Below are 16,977 nucleotides of genomic sequence, written 5' to 3'. Positions count from 1 at the left end.
TACCTCGTGTTTTCTAATAATCTCAGTCAATAGGTCAGACTTGTTTCTGGCAACATCACCGGAAATGTATTTTTTTCATGCATGCCGTAATTTATTTTTCTAAATCATGGTTATACCATCCGCAGGTTTAACTGTCTCCTTCCCCAAGTACAAATGTGCCCACTTATATTCAAGTGGACAATCCCACCTTACCTAAACATTTTACATCTGGTAAATTGAGAAGATTCCCATTATGAATTCTCTTTATATCCAAAAATCCCTTCCGGTTTGTATCAATTATGGAGAGGTACAGGTGACTTTAACTCTTTTTAACTTTATTTTGAACTAGAAATTTCCATTGTTTATATTTAAAATAAATTACTTTTATTTTATGAGACACTGGAGGAAAGTGTTTCCCAAGTTACCTGTTTCAGAAAAAGGATCTGTGACTGTAAGACGTTGTTAGGATGTTATCTGAACTGATCGCAGCGTGGAGTCTAACTGGTAGAATTTTAAATGTTTTCTCATAGTCTCCTATCGCATCTGATTAATATTCTATATTTTTTCTTAAATGCCTCTACAATTTCAGCATTAGTGGTTTATTCAAATCCTTGGATTGTTGTTTCTAATTGGACTTTGACTATCTTTGCACAATTCTTCCTGAGTGAATTAGCACAGGACAACAGCCTTCCTTGAAGTGTGGTGATACCAAGGCCACAGCAATTATGCAATTCTGAGGCTACAGTACTTTCTGCATAATTACAGATTTGCTGTATTTGCCTCTTAATCCATCAGGTACATAATTTGAAGATTTTAGCAAATCAAAACAAAAGTTACTAAAAATTAGTTAACTCCTGTTGGTGCATGGTGGAAGGAACTTCACAAAGTTTGACTGGTAACCTTTCATTTGCTTGTATCTTAATTTTGGTAATAAACTGGTACCAGTTTTGCAACACCTTTGCAAGTTCGTTCTAACATGTGTAAAATGACTACATTATTAGGAAACAAATTAAATTACCAAATGTGCTGTATTACACAGATAAATTTGCCTGTTCATGCTGTATAATTTAGTTAATTCCACTAAATACGCTGGTCCTCATTTGCTGCAGAATTCCTGAGGCCCTAGTAATAACCTAGCATTAAGACCACAGGAGAGGAGAGATAGTATATTTGATTTTATTACGAAAAAGAGCATGCTGATTAACTCTGCATTATATAGCACAATTGTGTCCCCGAAATGTAATTACATTTCTAACCCGTGCTTACTCTGTCAATAAGCTTACTCTGTCAATAAACAATGTGAGTCTATGGCAAATCCCATATGGTAACTGCCAGTCGTCTGCATTCTTTTTGCAGGCTAACAGTTCACATTCACCTTTGGGACTAAGCACACCGTCTTGGTAACCACAACCGCAGTGTGGAGCTGAGATTGTTTACATTTTTTATAAATGAATATGGGAACCGTTTTAGCGTACATTTATGGGTGCTGCATGCGGGTTTCCAGCAGAGAGTTTTTGCATCTCCTTGTCCAGCAGAATGGGGTTTCTTCAAGGTAACAACAAAAAATTCAAAATTCCTCGCAGTGACTTTAGACTGTCAGCTGCAGCCACAGGCACAAATTCAAGTTCAAAGAGCTAATCAGTGGGAGTGCGAACACATGCTGTGAAGTTCCTCCTTCCCCATGCATCCACCAGGGATGTATGATGTTACAACGCATGCTTTTACAACGCATGCTGTTACAACGAAATTTTTACAACGCAAATGCAGTGACAACGCAAGTCTTTACAACGCAAGTCTTTACATCGACTTGCACTAGATGGCATGCTAACATTAAAAAAGTGTAATTTACTATTCTAACTCCAGTCCACGTAACAGTAGGGAAGGTGTTTGGATAGTAAACTACACTATTTTTAATGTTGGCACGCCATCTAGTGCATGTCGATGTAAAGACTTGCGTTGTAATGGCATGCGTTGTCAATGCATTTGCGTTGTAACAGTTTCGTTGTAATGGTAGTGCGTTGTAAAAGTTGCGTTGTAAAGGTTGTTCACCATCCACCAGGACACTTCAAGCAAGTATAAGGAATTATTTATTTTCCAGTAGTAAGCATGAGATTCCTTCTAAGCGACCAGCCTTCAAATGCCTTTAGTTCATGAACAAACGTTCCACTCTTGATGTCATGAACATTACAGTGACATGGACATACTCTTCCCAGGTTCGGATCTTCTGTGGGAATCTCCCCATCTTTTCCCTGGGACTTCTGACTCAAACTGAATAAAATAGGTTTGAATCAAGATGTAGGTAACCTGTACTCTTCTCATTACTTTTAGTCATTGTGGTTCTTAACTAACCAAAAGTGCTTGTTCCTTTAAACTCTTTGAGTTCTGTAGAGCAGGCCTATTTGACTATCTTTTTCAGAATTTGCTGGAGCAACACTTAGTCTCCTTACTTAGTCGGATCCCATGCTAGTGTTGCTCAGAATGTCTCCTCAGTGGACTTCATTTGCACCAGTAGCCTCCATTTTCTGATGGCTAGCCTTCATTTTACTTTTGAGATGTGTTTTCATCACAAATCACAGATATTTTTTATACTTTCTTTGCTATGCATTGTCGAATAAATTCTTTATCCGCTCCTCCTTTTCTACACCTGCAGCTTACTTCCTAGTTTCTGCAGGTGCTGTTGAGCTCATGCAGCTCTAAGTGTGGACATAAGCCCTCAGAAGTCACCCATATACAGTAAGCAAAGTTGTTTGGCTTTTAGGTTCCTGATTGTTTTTGAGATTTACTTTGTAAACACAGAATATTTTTGAAACATTGGGTCAGAAGACCTAAATTGTGCTTGAGAATGGAATTATGCTCAAAACATGAGGTATCTATATGTGTGCCCTCTCTAATAGAGTGGAAATAAATGGACAAAATTACATGGTTATTCGACGATTCAAATTTTCTGTGTAAATTAAATTTTTCAGGAGTGTACTGATACCGTGATTCTTTTTCAAACAGATGTTTGTAACATCCATAGATAACAGTGTGACTTGTATTCTTTGTAGATTTCATGGCATCCTCAAGGCTTCCAGAGTTGGAACATCAGATGGCACAATTGCAACACAATCACACCAAGTTGCTGGAGTACACTGGGTGCAAAAACAAATCTTCTGCTCACAATTGTAGTCGTGAGTACTCCTCCTACCCATCCCAGGCTTTCACTTGCATTTATAGCATTTAGCTGCAAAATATCTCATATCATTCCCACCATGTACATGGCAACCAAGGACTGCCAATTTGAGAGAAATAATAATGCCACACAGCAGCCTATCCTGATGGTTACACCAGGATACCAACTACTGTGCGTTACAGTGGATTCAGTTGAGGCAAGTGAGCATTTGGAATTGAAATACATAAAATCAGCAAAAGAAACAAAAAATATTCAACTAGATGAATTGACCAATAAAAACAATACTGTTAATAATAGTACTAATGTGTTCCCATGATGCCGAGTCAAGTGGAACTTCCCTACACTGGTTGTATGTCACATTAACAAACATTAAAATATCAAATGTTGGGACATAAAATTGGCTCTGTAATATGTTAAATTCAAGTGTACATCTTCTTTTATTAACTCTTCGGAGGTGGTATGTTGGACGGCGGTATTATGATTCTGATATATGTGGAAGTCGATGTTTTAACCGTATCTATACGGCCACAAAATGGTGTTGAGTTACCTAAAGGATTTGTTGCATGTTACTCCAGTGCAGCAATGTCAATCGTAGTTAGCCTTGATGTGTTATAGGAAATGTTCATAGTGACATCCTCTTGGAAAATACTCCACGCTTTAGGGACTCTCAGTCACACCCGCGCTGCACTGCTCCTTTTCTGAGCTGTACAAATGAAGGGCATACAGCGAAACTCAAATCTACTGCGAATATGGGTGACTCGAGCTTGTGTAGTTTTGGTACGTGCTGGACTGGCCAACGTTTCCCATTATTGGCAAGTGTTAGAAATGTCTGAATTCTGTTCTTCTTGTTTGGATATGTTCATTAATGACATCTACAGTGAAGCCTTAATGCAGAGCTATCTGTTGATGCAGAAGAATGACTCAGAGAAAATCCAGGGCCAACCAGATGTATTCTTGGATCAACCACTGTCTGTGTGCTCTTTATACCAGATTCTTACATCCACTGGAACCACCACCAGTACAAACAGCTGTATTTCAGGCTGCAAGCATTTTCCTTTGGTCACACATCCACAATGAACTTAGAAGCTTGACTGAAGACCCTATCCTGTCCCACACCTTTTCACACCACTCTTTTGACACACACATTCCTTGACAAACCTCACTAGCTCCACCACCTTAACAATGCATGTTCTTTATTCATCGTTTTTTTAGGTAGTCTGAATGGAAAGTTGAGACAAACTATTTGTGTTGGCATTACACACCCCAAAAAATGTTACTACACTAAATTGATATTAAGACACGGACATGCTAGTCGAGCAGCGATTTTACTTCTGTCTCCATTGGTGAAGATATGCATAATAGGGTTAAGGGCACTTTGATTTATAAATTGTCCACCCACAAAAAAGATTCAAACTTATGAACAAACCATATGTGGACTACAATTTATTTTGCAATTAGGGTGATTGCCCTACAACTCAGTAAGGGTTCTCAAAGCAAATGCTCTAACATAGAATGTATCATAATTGTCCCAAGGTCCCAAGGTCATATGCTCGGACATTCATCAAGGTCATCAAAGATCAAATTCCTGCATTCATAATGTTACTTCTAGCAGGGTAAAGTTAAACATTTAGGTTCAGACTTCCTCACGTTTGGCGCAACACAACACAGCAAGGCAACATGCAGCTCTGTGTTGCGTCAAATGGAGAGAGCTGCACAGCGCCATATTTAGAACATATGGCACTGTTCAGCTCCCCACTCACGATGGCGCACTGTGTGCTGCCTTGCGCCAATGTAGGCACTTGTGCGCCAAAGATTTTTCTCCTCCTTATGCCTCACTGGGAAAGGAGTAGCATTTGGCACATTCCAAAGTTTACTAGCTTTTGTACATCTGGAAACTGACAAAATCCATGAGTGGACACATGGGAAGGAACAGACAAGGGGCTGCGTGGCATTATACTTTTTTTACCAAGGCAAGCAAGACAGTCCTTACGTGGCTTAGTAAATATCAGCTAACATATGTGTCGTGGCTGCTCCAAAAAGTGGCGCAACCATGACACAAAATATTAATGAATCAGGGTCTTAGCACCCTTTGGCAATGAAGGGCTGCAGACCCCATGCACTGCCACCCATTAATATAAATTGCAATAATGGCCGCATGAAGTGATGCCTCCACACACCGTCCATACACAGCAAAAAAGGGCCATGAATCCTAAGCGGTACAAATGTAACTCTGCCATTAATTTTCATGTGGAAAAGCGAAATCCGTGTGATGAAATGAAATCCATCTATACTAGAAATCAAAGGAACCAATTCTGAACTTACATACAAGCACACATATACCTTAAACTAAATCAGGAAAGTGCCTATTTGTTGCTGATTGATTTGAAAAGGAAAGAAATACAAAACAGAAGAAGGGATGATATTCCTAAACACACATAAGAAGAGGAGATGAAAAGAAAGGAGAAAAACCTAGTCCAGAAGGACTTAGAGAGAAAAATTCTTAGCCAACTAAACATTGCATTGGAGGTGCCTTTAACCCATGGCTGCCCTTCAGTCAACTGGTAGCTCCTGGAACGTCTACAGCAACAGTAAAGAATTTGAATGAGAACATTAAATAATTACTGAAAAGCCACTAAGGAGGCAATTAAGGAAACAAAGATCTCTTTTACTCCATTCACAAAGAAAAGCAATATATAAACTATTGGATTAAAATTCTCTCAAATGCAGCAGGTGATGCAGAATGTGGCCTTGCACTGTCTGCTTTATAATCTCTCAAATAAACAAGGATTATGATGACATGAACAATGAAATGCCTGGGGCACGAAAAGTCTCCACTTTCAAAGATGTCCTCAAAAACAGTACTGATGTACCGCGAACCAGCAAATGTGAAACTGTTGACAACCATTATAGAAGAGACCCTCTAAGACCTCAATTTAATGGAAAGCCAAGAATGATCATTGGAAACACAAAATGTGGATAATTCAGAGGAAACCCAGGGTCATTACAAGTGTTCCTTTTCCAGGGTAAAATATGCTCCATTGAGGTCATAAAACTGTTTGACCTTGTACGCTTTGCTCCTGGTTGTGCCAGTCAACTGAGACTGTAAGCTAAGACAATAAGAGCCATGACCACTGAAGAGTACAAGAGGGCTAAGATTCAATAGCGTCTCCAACTAACGAAAATGAGGAAGTGTTCATAAGATACTTTGTAGACCGCACAGTAAAGCTGAGAAGAATTCAACCCAAGAGTGGTGTGATAGTTCCAATCTTGCAAATAACAGCTTGTATTAACACTGAAGCACGTCTGATTTCTATGAATGTGCTCCAGGGCCCATGCACACATTCATGGGAACAAATACCTTTGAAAATAATTGGAGCAGTGCACTACCAAATATTCAGTTAAAGTCACACCAAGTGGTCAATTTTCTTTCCATAGACAGAGTCTTTATTGTAGTTATCCAACAGAAATATGAAGGACGTCTCAGCCAACGCGTTTCGTTCAAAGAATTGAACTTCGTCAGGGCATGCTTGAGAATAAATCTTAGTTCCACAGTCGGGCCACTATCTGTTTTGTTGAGAGTCAGTCTCTAGAGGAGCCAGTAACGTTAACATGGTGTTTCCATATTATTTCGTAATATTTGGCATGTCTGAGGTAAGCGTGATTGCCTCCTTGATAAGGGCACAATAATGAATTCTAGAGCCTGTAACAGTCCGTGCTCCTTCCTCAAACCACCACCGGGTATTAGGTCACATTCATGGGAACAAATACCTGTATGAGCACCCAACAGTTATTGTGTTATTAACAGCTACCACTCTTGAAACCATTCTTTACCATGAAAATAAGAAAGTGCAAACTAAATTTGATTGCACATAGAAAGATATTGGAACATTTCTTTTTTTTTTTAAATATCTTTTTATTGCTTTAATCGAACAAAATAAATCGACATAGCATAAATGATAATCGGCAAAAAGTACAGTCATAGTGTGAGAACACAGTGGTGATGATAGCAAAATAATATACACTACACAAATAATGACAGTTTATTCCTTGAGGTGGTTCAGGGGGATAACGGTTCCTCCTCCGAGGAATGTACCGGGGCCATACAGATCCCTCCCCTATATGCGTTCCACCCAGACCACACTGCAGACCACTTTTTGGGGCATCCTTGTGCCATGTACATCGTATTTTCTCTGAACATGCACCAGTCTAGACTTCTCTCCCAGGAGGCCAAGGTAGGCGGAGCCACCGCTCCCCACTGCTGGGCTATATCTCATTTGGCCACCATAGTCCCCAATGTAGCCCAGGTCGTCTCCGTAGTTGTTAAATCAGTGGGACCCCACATGTTCAAGAGACATCGCTTAGCCTCCGGACGAATTGTCTTATGTAGCACCTCCTATATTACCTCATGTATCTCCCGCCAATACTGTTGTATCCAGTCGCATTCCTAAATTATGTGAATGAAGGTACCGGTGTGCCCACAGCGGCGCCTGCAATCGCCCCCGTCACCCCTCCCCATATGAACTAGCTGTGGCCCAGTGATATATGTTCGGTGGAGTATCTTGAGTTGGACCAGTCGCAGACGTGCCGGGATGGCGATCTCCCTGGGTGAGGCAATTGAAACATTTCTAAGCGGATAATCAACTGAGGACTGTGAGATGATTTACTTTGCACGTAGCGTAAACACACTTGGAGCTGAAGATATCCTAAAGGAGTTTGAACATATATTTAATGGGCCGGGGTATCAGAACACCGGACCACGGAAACAGCACAGTGACCCAACTATCAAGCTGGTACCACCAACACATGGACTTCGATCTTTTCATATCTGGTCACAGGTAGAAGCAAAATTCGGTATGCTTCAGAAGGACGCCGTCATAAAGAAAGTGACAGGTCCGACACCTACAGTGTCTACAATGATTGTTTCCACAAAATCAGAACAGGGGGCAGCTATCAGAATATGCAAGGGTGTGAGACTTCCCTCTCAAACCAAACTGAGAAGACTTGACGTGCACAATTGATGACATTGTGCCTGATCTAAAGAGTGCACTCTGCTTTTGAGAGCTGAACCTAAAGGACCTCCTTTGGGAAACTCTAGCAGGAATCACAGGAGTTAGGAATGTCGGTGATGATATCGCTGTGTAAACCACAGAAGTGCAATAACAATAAGGGCGCCCAAGAGCTGAGCTTCAATGAGTATTTGCGTGTGGACTGGTCCTGCACAAGAAGAAATGGGAGTTCATAAAAGATAGCTCTTAATTTTTGTATAGAATTCCACAGAGCATTCAAATATCAAGATGGCATTACCACCTCAGAATGCTTCAAAACGACACATTTCTAAACACGGAGAGTAGGACCAGGTGAAATATAAATTCATGCACTTCACAATAAGCCTGTTATGCAAAATGATATCATTATGCCACGTTATGTATTCAGGCCGCTATTTGTTCAAAATTATAGGGCAGGAGTGTAGGACATTGTGAATAACTGGAATGCAAGCGACTGTTGGTCGCAACAATTTTGTTTTTTGGGGATCTTTTTTAAAGTCAAATTGTGTCCTCACAGCAAAAATAGACACAAGAATACATTTTGTGATAAAAAACAAAATCACGAAATGACAAATTAGCATTTTATGTAAATGCGCATAATTTCACATAATTGTGCATAATTACGCAAAAATGAATTATGTAAATTTCGCACAGCTCTTAACAGCGGTAGATTTATTCCTAACCTAGCCACTATCACAAAGTCAATATGTGGCCTAACAAAGGTGAATCCGCTTGCGCATTGAAAGATACTAATGAAGCCTTCTACAGGACACAGTAATACATTATTTTGATCGCACTAAAGCTGCTGAACTGGTAGTTGGTGGTATTAGAGGTACAGTAAATGTGTCATAGCCTTTTATTGCATATGCCAGTCAGGCCACATTTGTACACAGAATACAGGTAATTACAAATTGAAAGAGATGCCCTCGAAATCAAATGGGGATGTCAAGATTTCTCTGTGTATTTATATGTGAATACCTCCAGAGTTTTCACAGATCACAAATCACTGATTGGATAATTCCCGTGGAACTGCGCTTAACCCTGTACCATATGAAAAAATGGGCTCTTCAGCGTAACCAATATCTTTTGAGAGCCGTAACTCCACTTCTTACCTCCTTCTGCACCCCGGTATGCCAATGAACACAGACAGCAGCATATAAAACAAGCATTAGAAATGCAATAGGTCTCTCATTTTTTTGAGTTAGAGCCATTGGCATAGCTCAACAGCTACCTGACAGAAATTGCCACTTTGCAGGTGCTGAACAGAGCATTGCTCCGTGAAACGGCCTGGAAGCATAAAACAATGTTGTTGGCCTACAAAATAGAAAAGGCAGATAGGGATGACCAGGAGGAACCGCAAACATATTGGGATGGCCAACGCAAGCAAACAACGAATGAAATCGCCTGGGCTTGACCCAAGGCACCAATAAAAAACCCGTAGTTCTAAATGGCACAACAACGAACAAATGGCAATTCATGGGCATACCAAAAGCCGATAGAGGAGATAAAAACAGGTCTTGCAGACAGCGCATGCGCTCTGCCTAGGCTCGACCTAAAAAGAATTACCTATCTTTTGGATAGTCCAGGAATCATGCTTTAAGGGTTTGAGCATTGAGTAAGTTAAAAATGCCATCCTTAAAGATGAATATCTTCAGAAAGCTTCTACTGCTGCGAAATCATACTGTTGAAAAAATGTCCTAGAAGGACATTGACATAAATATAGTGAAATACAAATCTCTCTTTAGGCCCTTGGGCAGAACCAAGTGTGTGCCACTGAAAGAAGGTTTGTAACAAAAGTAACAGCATCTGGCTGTCAAGGGCACCAAGCTATTTTCTAGACTAAAACAAGGCCAAGGGCATTAGTTTGGTTTCCAGGTTTTGACAAGTGATGCAGATGGTCATAAGTGGATGTAACCTCTGCTATATTTTGGGAGCAGATAGAGAAGGAACAGGAAAAATGTTGACGTATTATTGCACTATTTAGTTTTGAGGAGATTATTTGTTCTACAGCTATGTTTGTGCAGCTCTGATGTTTTAAGTGTCTTCCTTCAGTGGTGTGCTGTGTTACATTTCAATCCTTAAAAATTGACTGCCCTAAGTGTGCATCAAGATTGGAGTGGGCACCATTTAAGAGGTATTAGTGGTAGTATAATATGTTCATGCGTTGTTGTGTGTTGCACCTTAATCTCACAGCAGTGTGTAGAATACATTTTAGAAGGACTTCCGTAATTTGAGCCTACCCTTAAAGGACGGCTATTCCATATTCCAGTCATGATATAATGAGTGCTTGTGCACCCTGTTTCAGATATTTAGCAGGTGTTAAAATTCCGGATTGGATACAGGAGTTTTAGTTGGTAGTTTGGAAATGTTGCCTTAATTGTTAGCTGTGAATTTAAGTTTGAGTTTGCTTTTGAGGGTAGTACCAAGTGATTTTACCTTGTGCACTGTTTGGTACATAGGCCAGATTCAAGTACTTTGAATTGTAACTCCTCTGCGGAGTTACTGCTTGGACCGTGAGTGATAAATACCAAAACTGTCTTATTCTGGTTTAGCTTGAGTTGCTGAGTGGACATCCAGTTTTTATTTTAGATATACACTTATTGACATAGTCAATGGATAAGTCATTGAATAGTACATATATCGTTGTTTCGTCAGCGCATTGTCGATATGAAAGGAAAGTCAGAATGTTCTCTAATCATCCCAGTTACATCTGAACCATTCTTACACTGTTTCTGCTGTACTGAAATTGAAGGCTATTGAACTATGAAGAAATTTGCTCCATCAAGTGCGGCTGATATGTCCAATAGGATTAGAAGATTTGCTTTTCCTTTACCCTGCATTTGAAAGGGATGTATGACGTTACAACGCATACTTTGACAACTCATGCACTTACAACGCATTTTTTACAACGCAACATCCACTACAACGCATTCCATTACATCGCATGACACTACAACGCATTTTTAAAAACTACCTTTACAACGCATTCCATTACATCGCATACTACCTTTACAACGCATACCATTACAACGCATAATATTACATTGCATTTTAGGTAAGTATTGGATAGTATAGGGGTAAAAATTACTATTCTAACTCCAGGGGGTGCAACAGTAAGGTAAGTGTTGGATAGTATAGGGGTAAAAATTACTATTCTAACTCCAGAGGGTGCAACAGTAGGGTAAGTGTTGGATAGTATAGGGGTAAAAATTACTATTCTAACTCCAGGGGGTGCAACAGTAGGGTAAGTGTTGGATAGTATAGGGGTAAAAATTACTATTCTAACTCCAGGGGGTGCAACAGTAGGGTAAGTGTTGGATAGTGTAGTGTAATATTATGCGTTGTAATGGTATGCGTTGTAAAGGTAGTATGCGATGTAATGGAATGCGTTGTAAAGGTAGTTTTTAAAAATGCGTTGTAGTGTCATGCGATGTAATGGAATGCGTTGTAGTGGATGTTGCGTTGTAAAAATTGCGTTGTAAGTGTAGTGCGTTGTAAAAGTTGCGTTGTAAAGGTTGTTCCCCATTTGAAAGGCATCATCAATTATGTTCCACATAGGCCTTTCAACCGAGGGCCCTGATTTCAAACCCCAAATGAAATTTGTTCTGTGTTCCATTCCTTTAACTTATTGAGTTAATTATTTCCCTGCACGCCATATAATTTTGGCGAGAGGTCGGGCCCATAAGGGATGATTGTTTTCACTGCTGCCTTGATTGACTTTGGGTTTGGTTGGGATCGGCCTTGTGATGTTCATGTTAAGGAGGCGTGGGTTGAGCACAGCTCATGATCGCTGCTGGTGCTGTTTTTGCTGAGCACCGGGAGAGAGGAGGAGGGAGCTACGGCCATGTTGTTGATGGCATTCTGTGCAGAATCAGTCTTTAAAACCTAAACCAGTTATGCAGGGACAGGCAGCTGAAATTGTTGGGCTATTTTAGAGAGATCTGCATAAAATATACATTCAGGCCAGTGGAAGATGATTTTAGAAGCTGCTTTGCTTAAGTTGAGGGCACTAGGGACATCCCATCCCACAAGAAATGTGGTTTGAATCCCTATTTAGAGCACCTTGAGGCTTCACTTCTGACCCAACAGAAGGGTTCTTGCTGGTTCTCATTGTGTGTTCTTACTCCATGGATTGTCCTTTCTCTTTCAGAGTTCTTCTACAAGGATTGTCCCATAAATTGGCTGCTGCACAACGAAACATGCTATTTCTTTTCTCAAACCCCACTGTCATGGGAAAAAAGCAGATCCATCTGCCAGTCAAGTCAGGCAGACCTGCTCATCATCGCTGACCTGGCAGAGCAGGTAAGTTAAGGATTTGTTGAACGCTTTGATGTCATTGCTATACACCATCTTCCCTGGTCTATTTCTGCTTAGAAAGCGTTGTACTCTGCACCATCATAACCCTAGTTATATTGAAAACAGAGTTTTCAATCAATGTCAGCCTATAAATCAATTGTCAATCTATATGTTTCTCTAGCAGCCTATGTGTCTATCTATGTAGCCTTCCACATACAAACACTGTTGAAATAGACAACCTCAGGCCTATTAGTGGTCAGAGATGATTGAGGCAAGGTTATGGGAGAGAGATTATATAAAAAAGTACCATTGCCCGAGCCAATTGTTTTGACGTTATACAGGTACCATATAGGCAGGGCCACTTGAATTATGCCACAGAGAAGGACAACATTATGTGGCAAGGCACTTTCTGTGACATAATGCAGCACAGTTTGTGATAGTATTACTTATTGTGTCATTGTGCACACGATAGCACTGTTTGGCAAATTAATTCACCTCATTAACAACATTTTAACATCAAGCAATAAGGAACCCAGTCGAACTCTAAGATCATCAGTACATGGTGATTTTTCTGTTCCCAGATTTAGGCTGGCAAAAATGGTAGGCCATTCCTTTGCCTATTTAGGTCCTAAATTTTGGAATGCTCTTCCTGTGACCTTAAAGATAGAAACCAATCTCTTCCGTTTCCGCAAGGGACTTAAAACTTGGCTCTTTCAGCAGTAATTTGTAGCCCAGTAAAATCAGCTTGCTATTTTTCTTCTTTAGTCTGTCCCTGAGCGCCGGGAAACCCACTGTGGGTAGCTGCGCGCTTTAGAAGTTTAAATAAATAAATAAATAAAATAACGTAACTATGAATAGTCAGTCTTTGCAAAGACCTTAATCTAAGACTACAAGAACAACTGTTTCACTTTTGTGTTCCAAAATGGAGTGACTTCAGATGCACGCTGGTAATGTATCGGTAAAGTTCCACTCTGTATGGAGAGGATCAGTACGCCACACTTACAGTCAATGAACACACTCGTCATGAATGCTCAGGAGTGTAAGAATTTATTTGGCAATTGAAACATATGTGAAGCTTTCACTTGCTTCCTAACCTGCGCTATATATTTACTTTTATAATTGATTCTGTAGTTACCAGGGTCGGACTGGAAGACCTTCAGGTTAGAAATCATAAATGTGACTCCACAAATGTAAAATGTGCATACCTGCAATGTACATTAATTACACAAAAAGCAACATGCACACCCAGGGGTTTAAGTGACAAAATGTGCAACATTTACAAATTGTCTATGTGCACATGGATAAAGGAGATGGTGTAGGGGGAGCATTGACCGTGGGAGCAAATCCATGATTGACGATGATGGGATAAACGACAATGGAGTAGTGTTGGTCAATGAACTGCTGCATCTGTGTGTGCACCCAGTGAATGGATATTTATGAGATAAAGCACAACAATCCAGAGTATTCTGGTCTTAGTGCTCTTTTACCTCACCTGGTCCCTTTATTCTCCTGCAGCTTTTTATCAGAAACGAGAAGAAGGCGGGCTTCCACTGGATCGGCTTGACGGATAAGGATGAGGAAGGTACCTGGAAGTGGGTGAATGGCTCCAAGGTACAGCCAGAGGTGTGAGTCAACCACAAAGCACTAGATGTTCATAGTAAATAATGTTCATAATTTATATTTCAGAGATTAAATTTTTCTATTTATTCAGCGAATTTGTCAGTATTATTTCCAAAGCAACAAATTCTAAATCCATCAGTAACGCTAGTCAAACCAGCATGTAAATTATTTAATGTCATGTTTTGGGACAGAAATATGGAGGCTGAAAATAAGATGTGGGTTTGAGAATTTGACATCAGTGGAATAATAGAGTGAAAAAAGATGAGCACCTTGGTGAAAAACTTTCCTATAAACTATGTAGAAGAGAGTGAATATCTCATAGGCCCTTAATATGAAATCATTAGATTTTGGTGAGGGGATACAGGAGGACCAGAATTCCCAATTTATCTCAATATTCACGCACAATTACAAGTTTTCTCCTGACATAGGGAATAACCACACAGATCAGAGCTACACGGTCCTTTACTGCAGGATTTTTCAGTGACTTCAGTGATAAAACTATAGGTTTTGAGAAGGAAAAGAATGACATCAGGTGGTCTGGTGGGGAGTGTGTGGTGGTTGGGTGGGGCATCGGGGGGTGCTTGGGCCTGTCTGGGGGAGCTTTACCAGTTCCCCCACTCTAAGCAAGGGACCAGAAGCTGCGGCTACCTTCAGCCCACGTCTCTGCTGTCTCCAATAACTTTGGGCCTGGAGACATTGCAATTGTAGTTGCATTTATATAGCGCTTACTACCCCTGCCGAGGTATCGGAACACTTTTTCGGCGAGTAGCATGCTACTTGGGAACCAAAAAAGGATTTGTTGTGAATTAGTACAGTGAAATATGAAATTAATTTGAGCGATGGATATGTTAGTCTGTTATCTGGATTGAAAAGATGGTGGAGGGATAGAAGAGGGAAGGGTTTGCATTTATATAGCGCTTGCTACCCTGATGAGGTGTTAAAGTGCTTTTCGGCGAGTATGGGTGTCGGAATTACCCTAGGAGTAGTTATTGCTCCAGGTGAAATTGTGCCGCTTGTATTGAGGACCTAAGTAAAGAACAAACAGGGTAAGGGGACAAGTAACAAAGTAGGAAGAAGACCAAAGAGAGGGAAATAAAGTGTAGGGAGGAAATGAGGGACATTGGTGGAGAAGCAGTGTCAACGGATTTAGGTTCAATGCAATAATACACTGAGAAAATGGGATGAGTACTGTTTGAGGGGAAGATTGAAGATATGAGTGAAAAAGAGGAATGTTGAAAACCAAACACACTGAAGGATTCTCTTGAAATTGGGAGTGAAAGGATGCAAATATCAGGGAGCCCATGAAGGAATGGACAAAAGCCTAACATAGCACACAATATCCTCATAGTGACCCAAAAACACAATGTAATGTGACACACTCAACACAACACAATACAACAAAGCACAGCAGTTTGACTTGCAACACAGAACAAAACACAACATAGCAAATAAAAAACCTGGTCAGCTTACGAAGTTGCATGTGTTGCCACAGTTAGATTGACCTTAAGCAATGGTTTGGGGGACTCACCCTCGGAATGATTTCTTATGCATTATACAACAGGAAAAGTTAGACTGACTAACCTAAATTAGGAGTGTGCACTCCTCAAAAGCACTATCTTGTGGACATAGAGGAGGTAAGATTCATTGCATCTCAAGTCTCTGGTAACCCCGGAAGAATGGGTAATGCATTATGAGAGCATTTTTAACCCCAATGCCCTGGAAATAGTCAATAATAACAGGGGTGATTTTATAATAGTAGAACCAGTTGGAACCCCGCCTATAACACCAGAAGAAGTTAGATCGGCTTTGCAAAAAATTGCCAATGGCAAAGCCGCAGGTGCAGATGGGGTCCCTATTGATGTTTTTAAACACAACATGATTTTTTGGATACCTATTTTATTGAAAGTTTTTAACGCTACCCTTAAGGGCGTATTGCCGGCCACTTGGGTCGAAAGCATCATCGTACCTATTTTAAAAAAAGGAAAATGGAGGAAAAGCAAATTGTTACCGCCCAATATCTCTTCTCGATTCCACCTCAAAAGTGATGGGTCGTATAATGCTCGAAAGGCTGGAAACCTGGGCCAGTGAGCAAAACATCTTGACGGAGACACAGTATGTTTTCAGAAGAGGTATTGGGACGGTTGAACAATGCTTAAACTTAGAACTACTTATAGGGAAGTACACACTAGCGAAGGATGGGGCACTCCACCTATGGTTTGTTGATTTGACAATTGGCTTTGACCTAGTCAATCGTCAAAAATTATGGCAGACACTTAAAGAACTTGGGGCGCCCATCGCAATAATCATCTGTCTGTCTCAGATATACAACTTCCTAACCTCTAGGGTACGTTTTGGCAACATGGGAGAATGCACTCCGGATTTTAGAGTCACGCATGCTGAAAGACAAGGGTGCGTGTTAGCACCCTTTTTATTTTCCTTTTACAATAATAATATAGACCTTTTTCTACAAAACTTAATTGTAGTCGTCCCGAACGTTGGAAAACGCCCCATACCTGTTTTATTATATGCAGACAATGCCGTCCTAATTTCTAGGACAGCTAACGAGCTGCAACTTTTAATAGATAATTTTGCATCCTACATGTCTGACAAAGACCTACAGTTAAATTTAAAGAAAACATTTGTCATGACATGTGGGAATAACAGATCCAAGAACAGACAACACCATGTGGACGGGGTCTCTGTTAACAGGGTTTCATCTTTCTCATACCTAGAGATGCTTTTTAGCAAGAAAGGCTAGTGGAATGCACATATTGAATCATCTAATATGACATTTTTAAGAACAACGGAGAGTATCCTCAGATTCTCCACGAAACTAGGAAATAAACCCACCCGTGAGATATTAAC

The 16,977-nt window shown here is 40.3% G+C and overlaps 1 protein-coding gene across 1 annotated transcript in view; it reads left to right on the top strand.

Annotated features, from left to right (window-relative positions):
* Positions 1 to 16,977, top strand: part of LOC146772513 (asialoglycoprotein receptor 2-like) — a 59,189-nt gene that overhangs the window by 29,379 nt on the left and 12,833 nt on the right. The window contains exons 4-6 of the mRNA XM_085637080.1: positions 3,027 to 3,149; positions 12,347 to 12,498; positions 14,008 to 14,117. Of these exons, the coding sequence (XP_085493206.1) occupies positions 3,027 to 3,149; positions 12,347 to 12,498; positions 14,008 to 14,117 (385 nt within the window). The remainder of the gene's footprint in view (positions 1 to 3,026; positions 3,150 to 12,346; positions 12,499 to 14,007; positions 14,118 to 16,977) is intronic.

Source organism: Triturus cristatus, chromosome 12 (assembly GCF_964204655.1).
Source record: "Triturus cristatus chromosome 12, aTriCri1.1, whole genome shotgun sequence".
NCBI lineage: Eukaryota > Metazoa > Chordata > Amphibia > Caudata > Salamandridae > Triturus > Triturus cristatus.
This window is presented reverse-complemented; position numbering and strand designations above follow the sequence as displayed.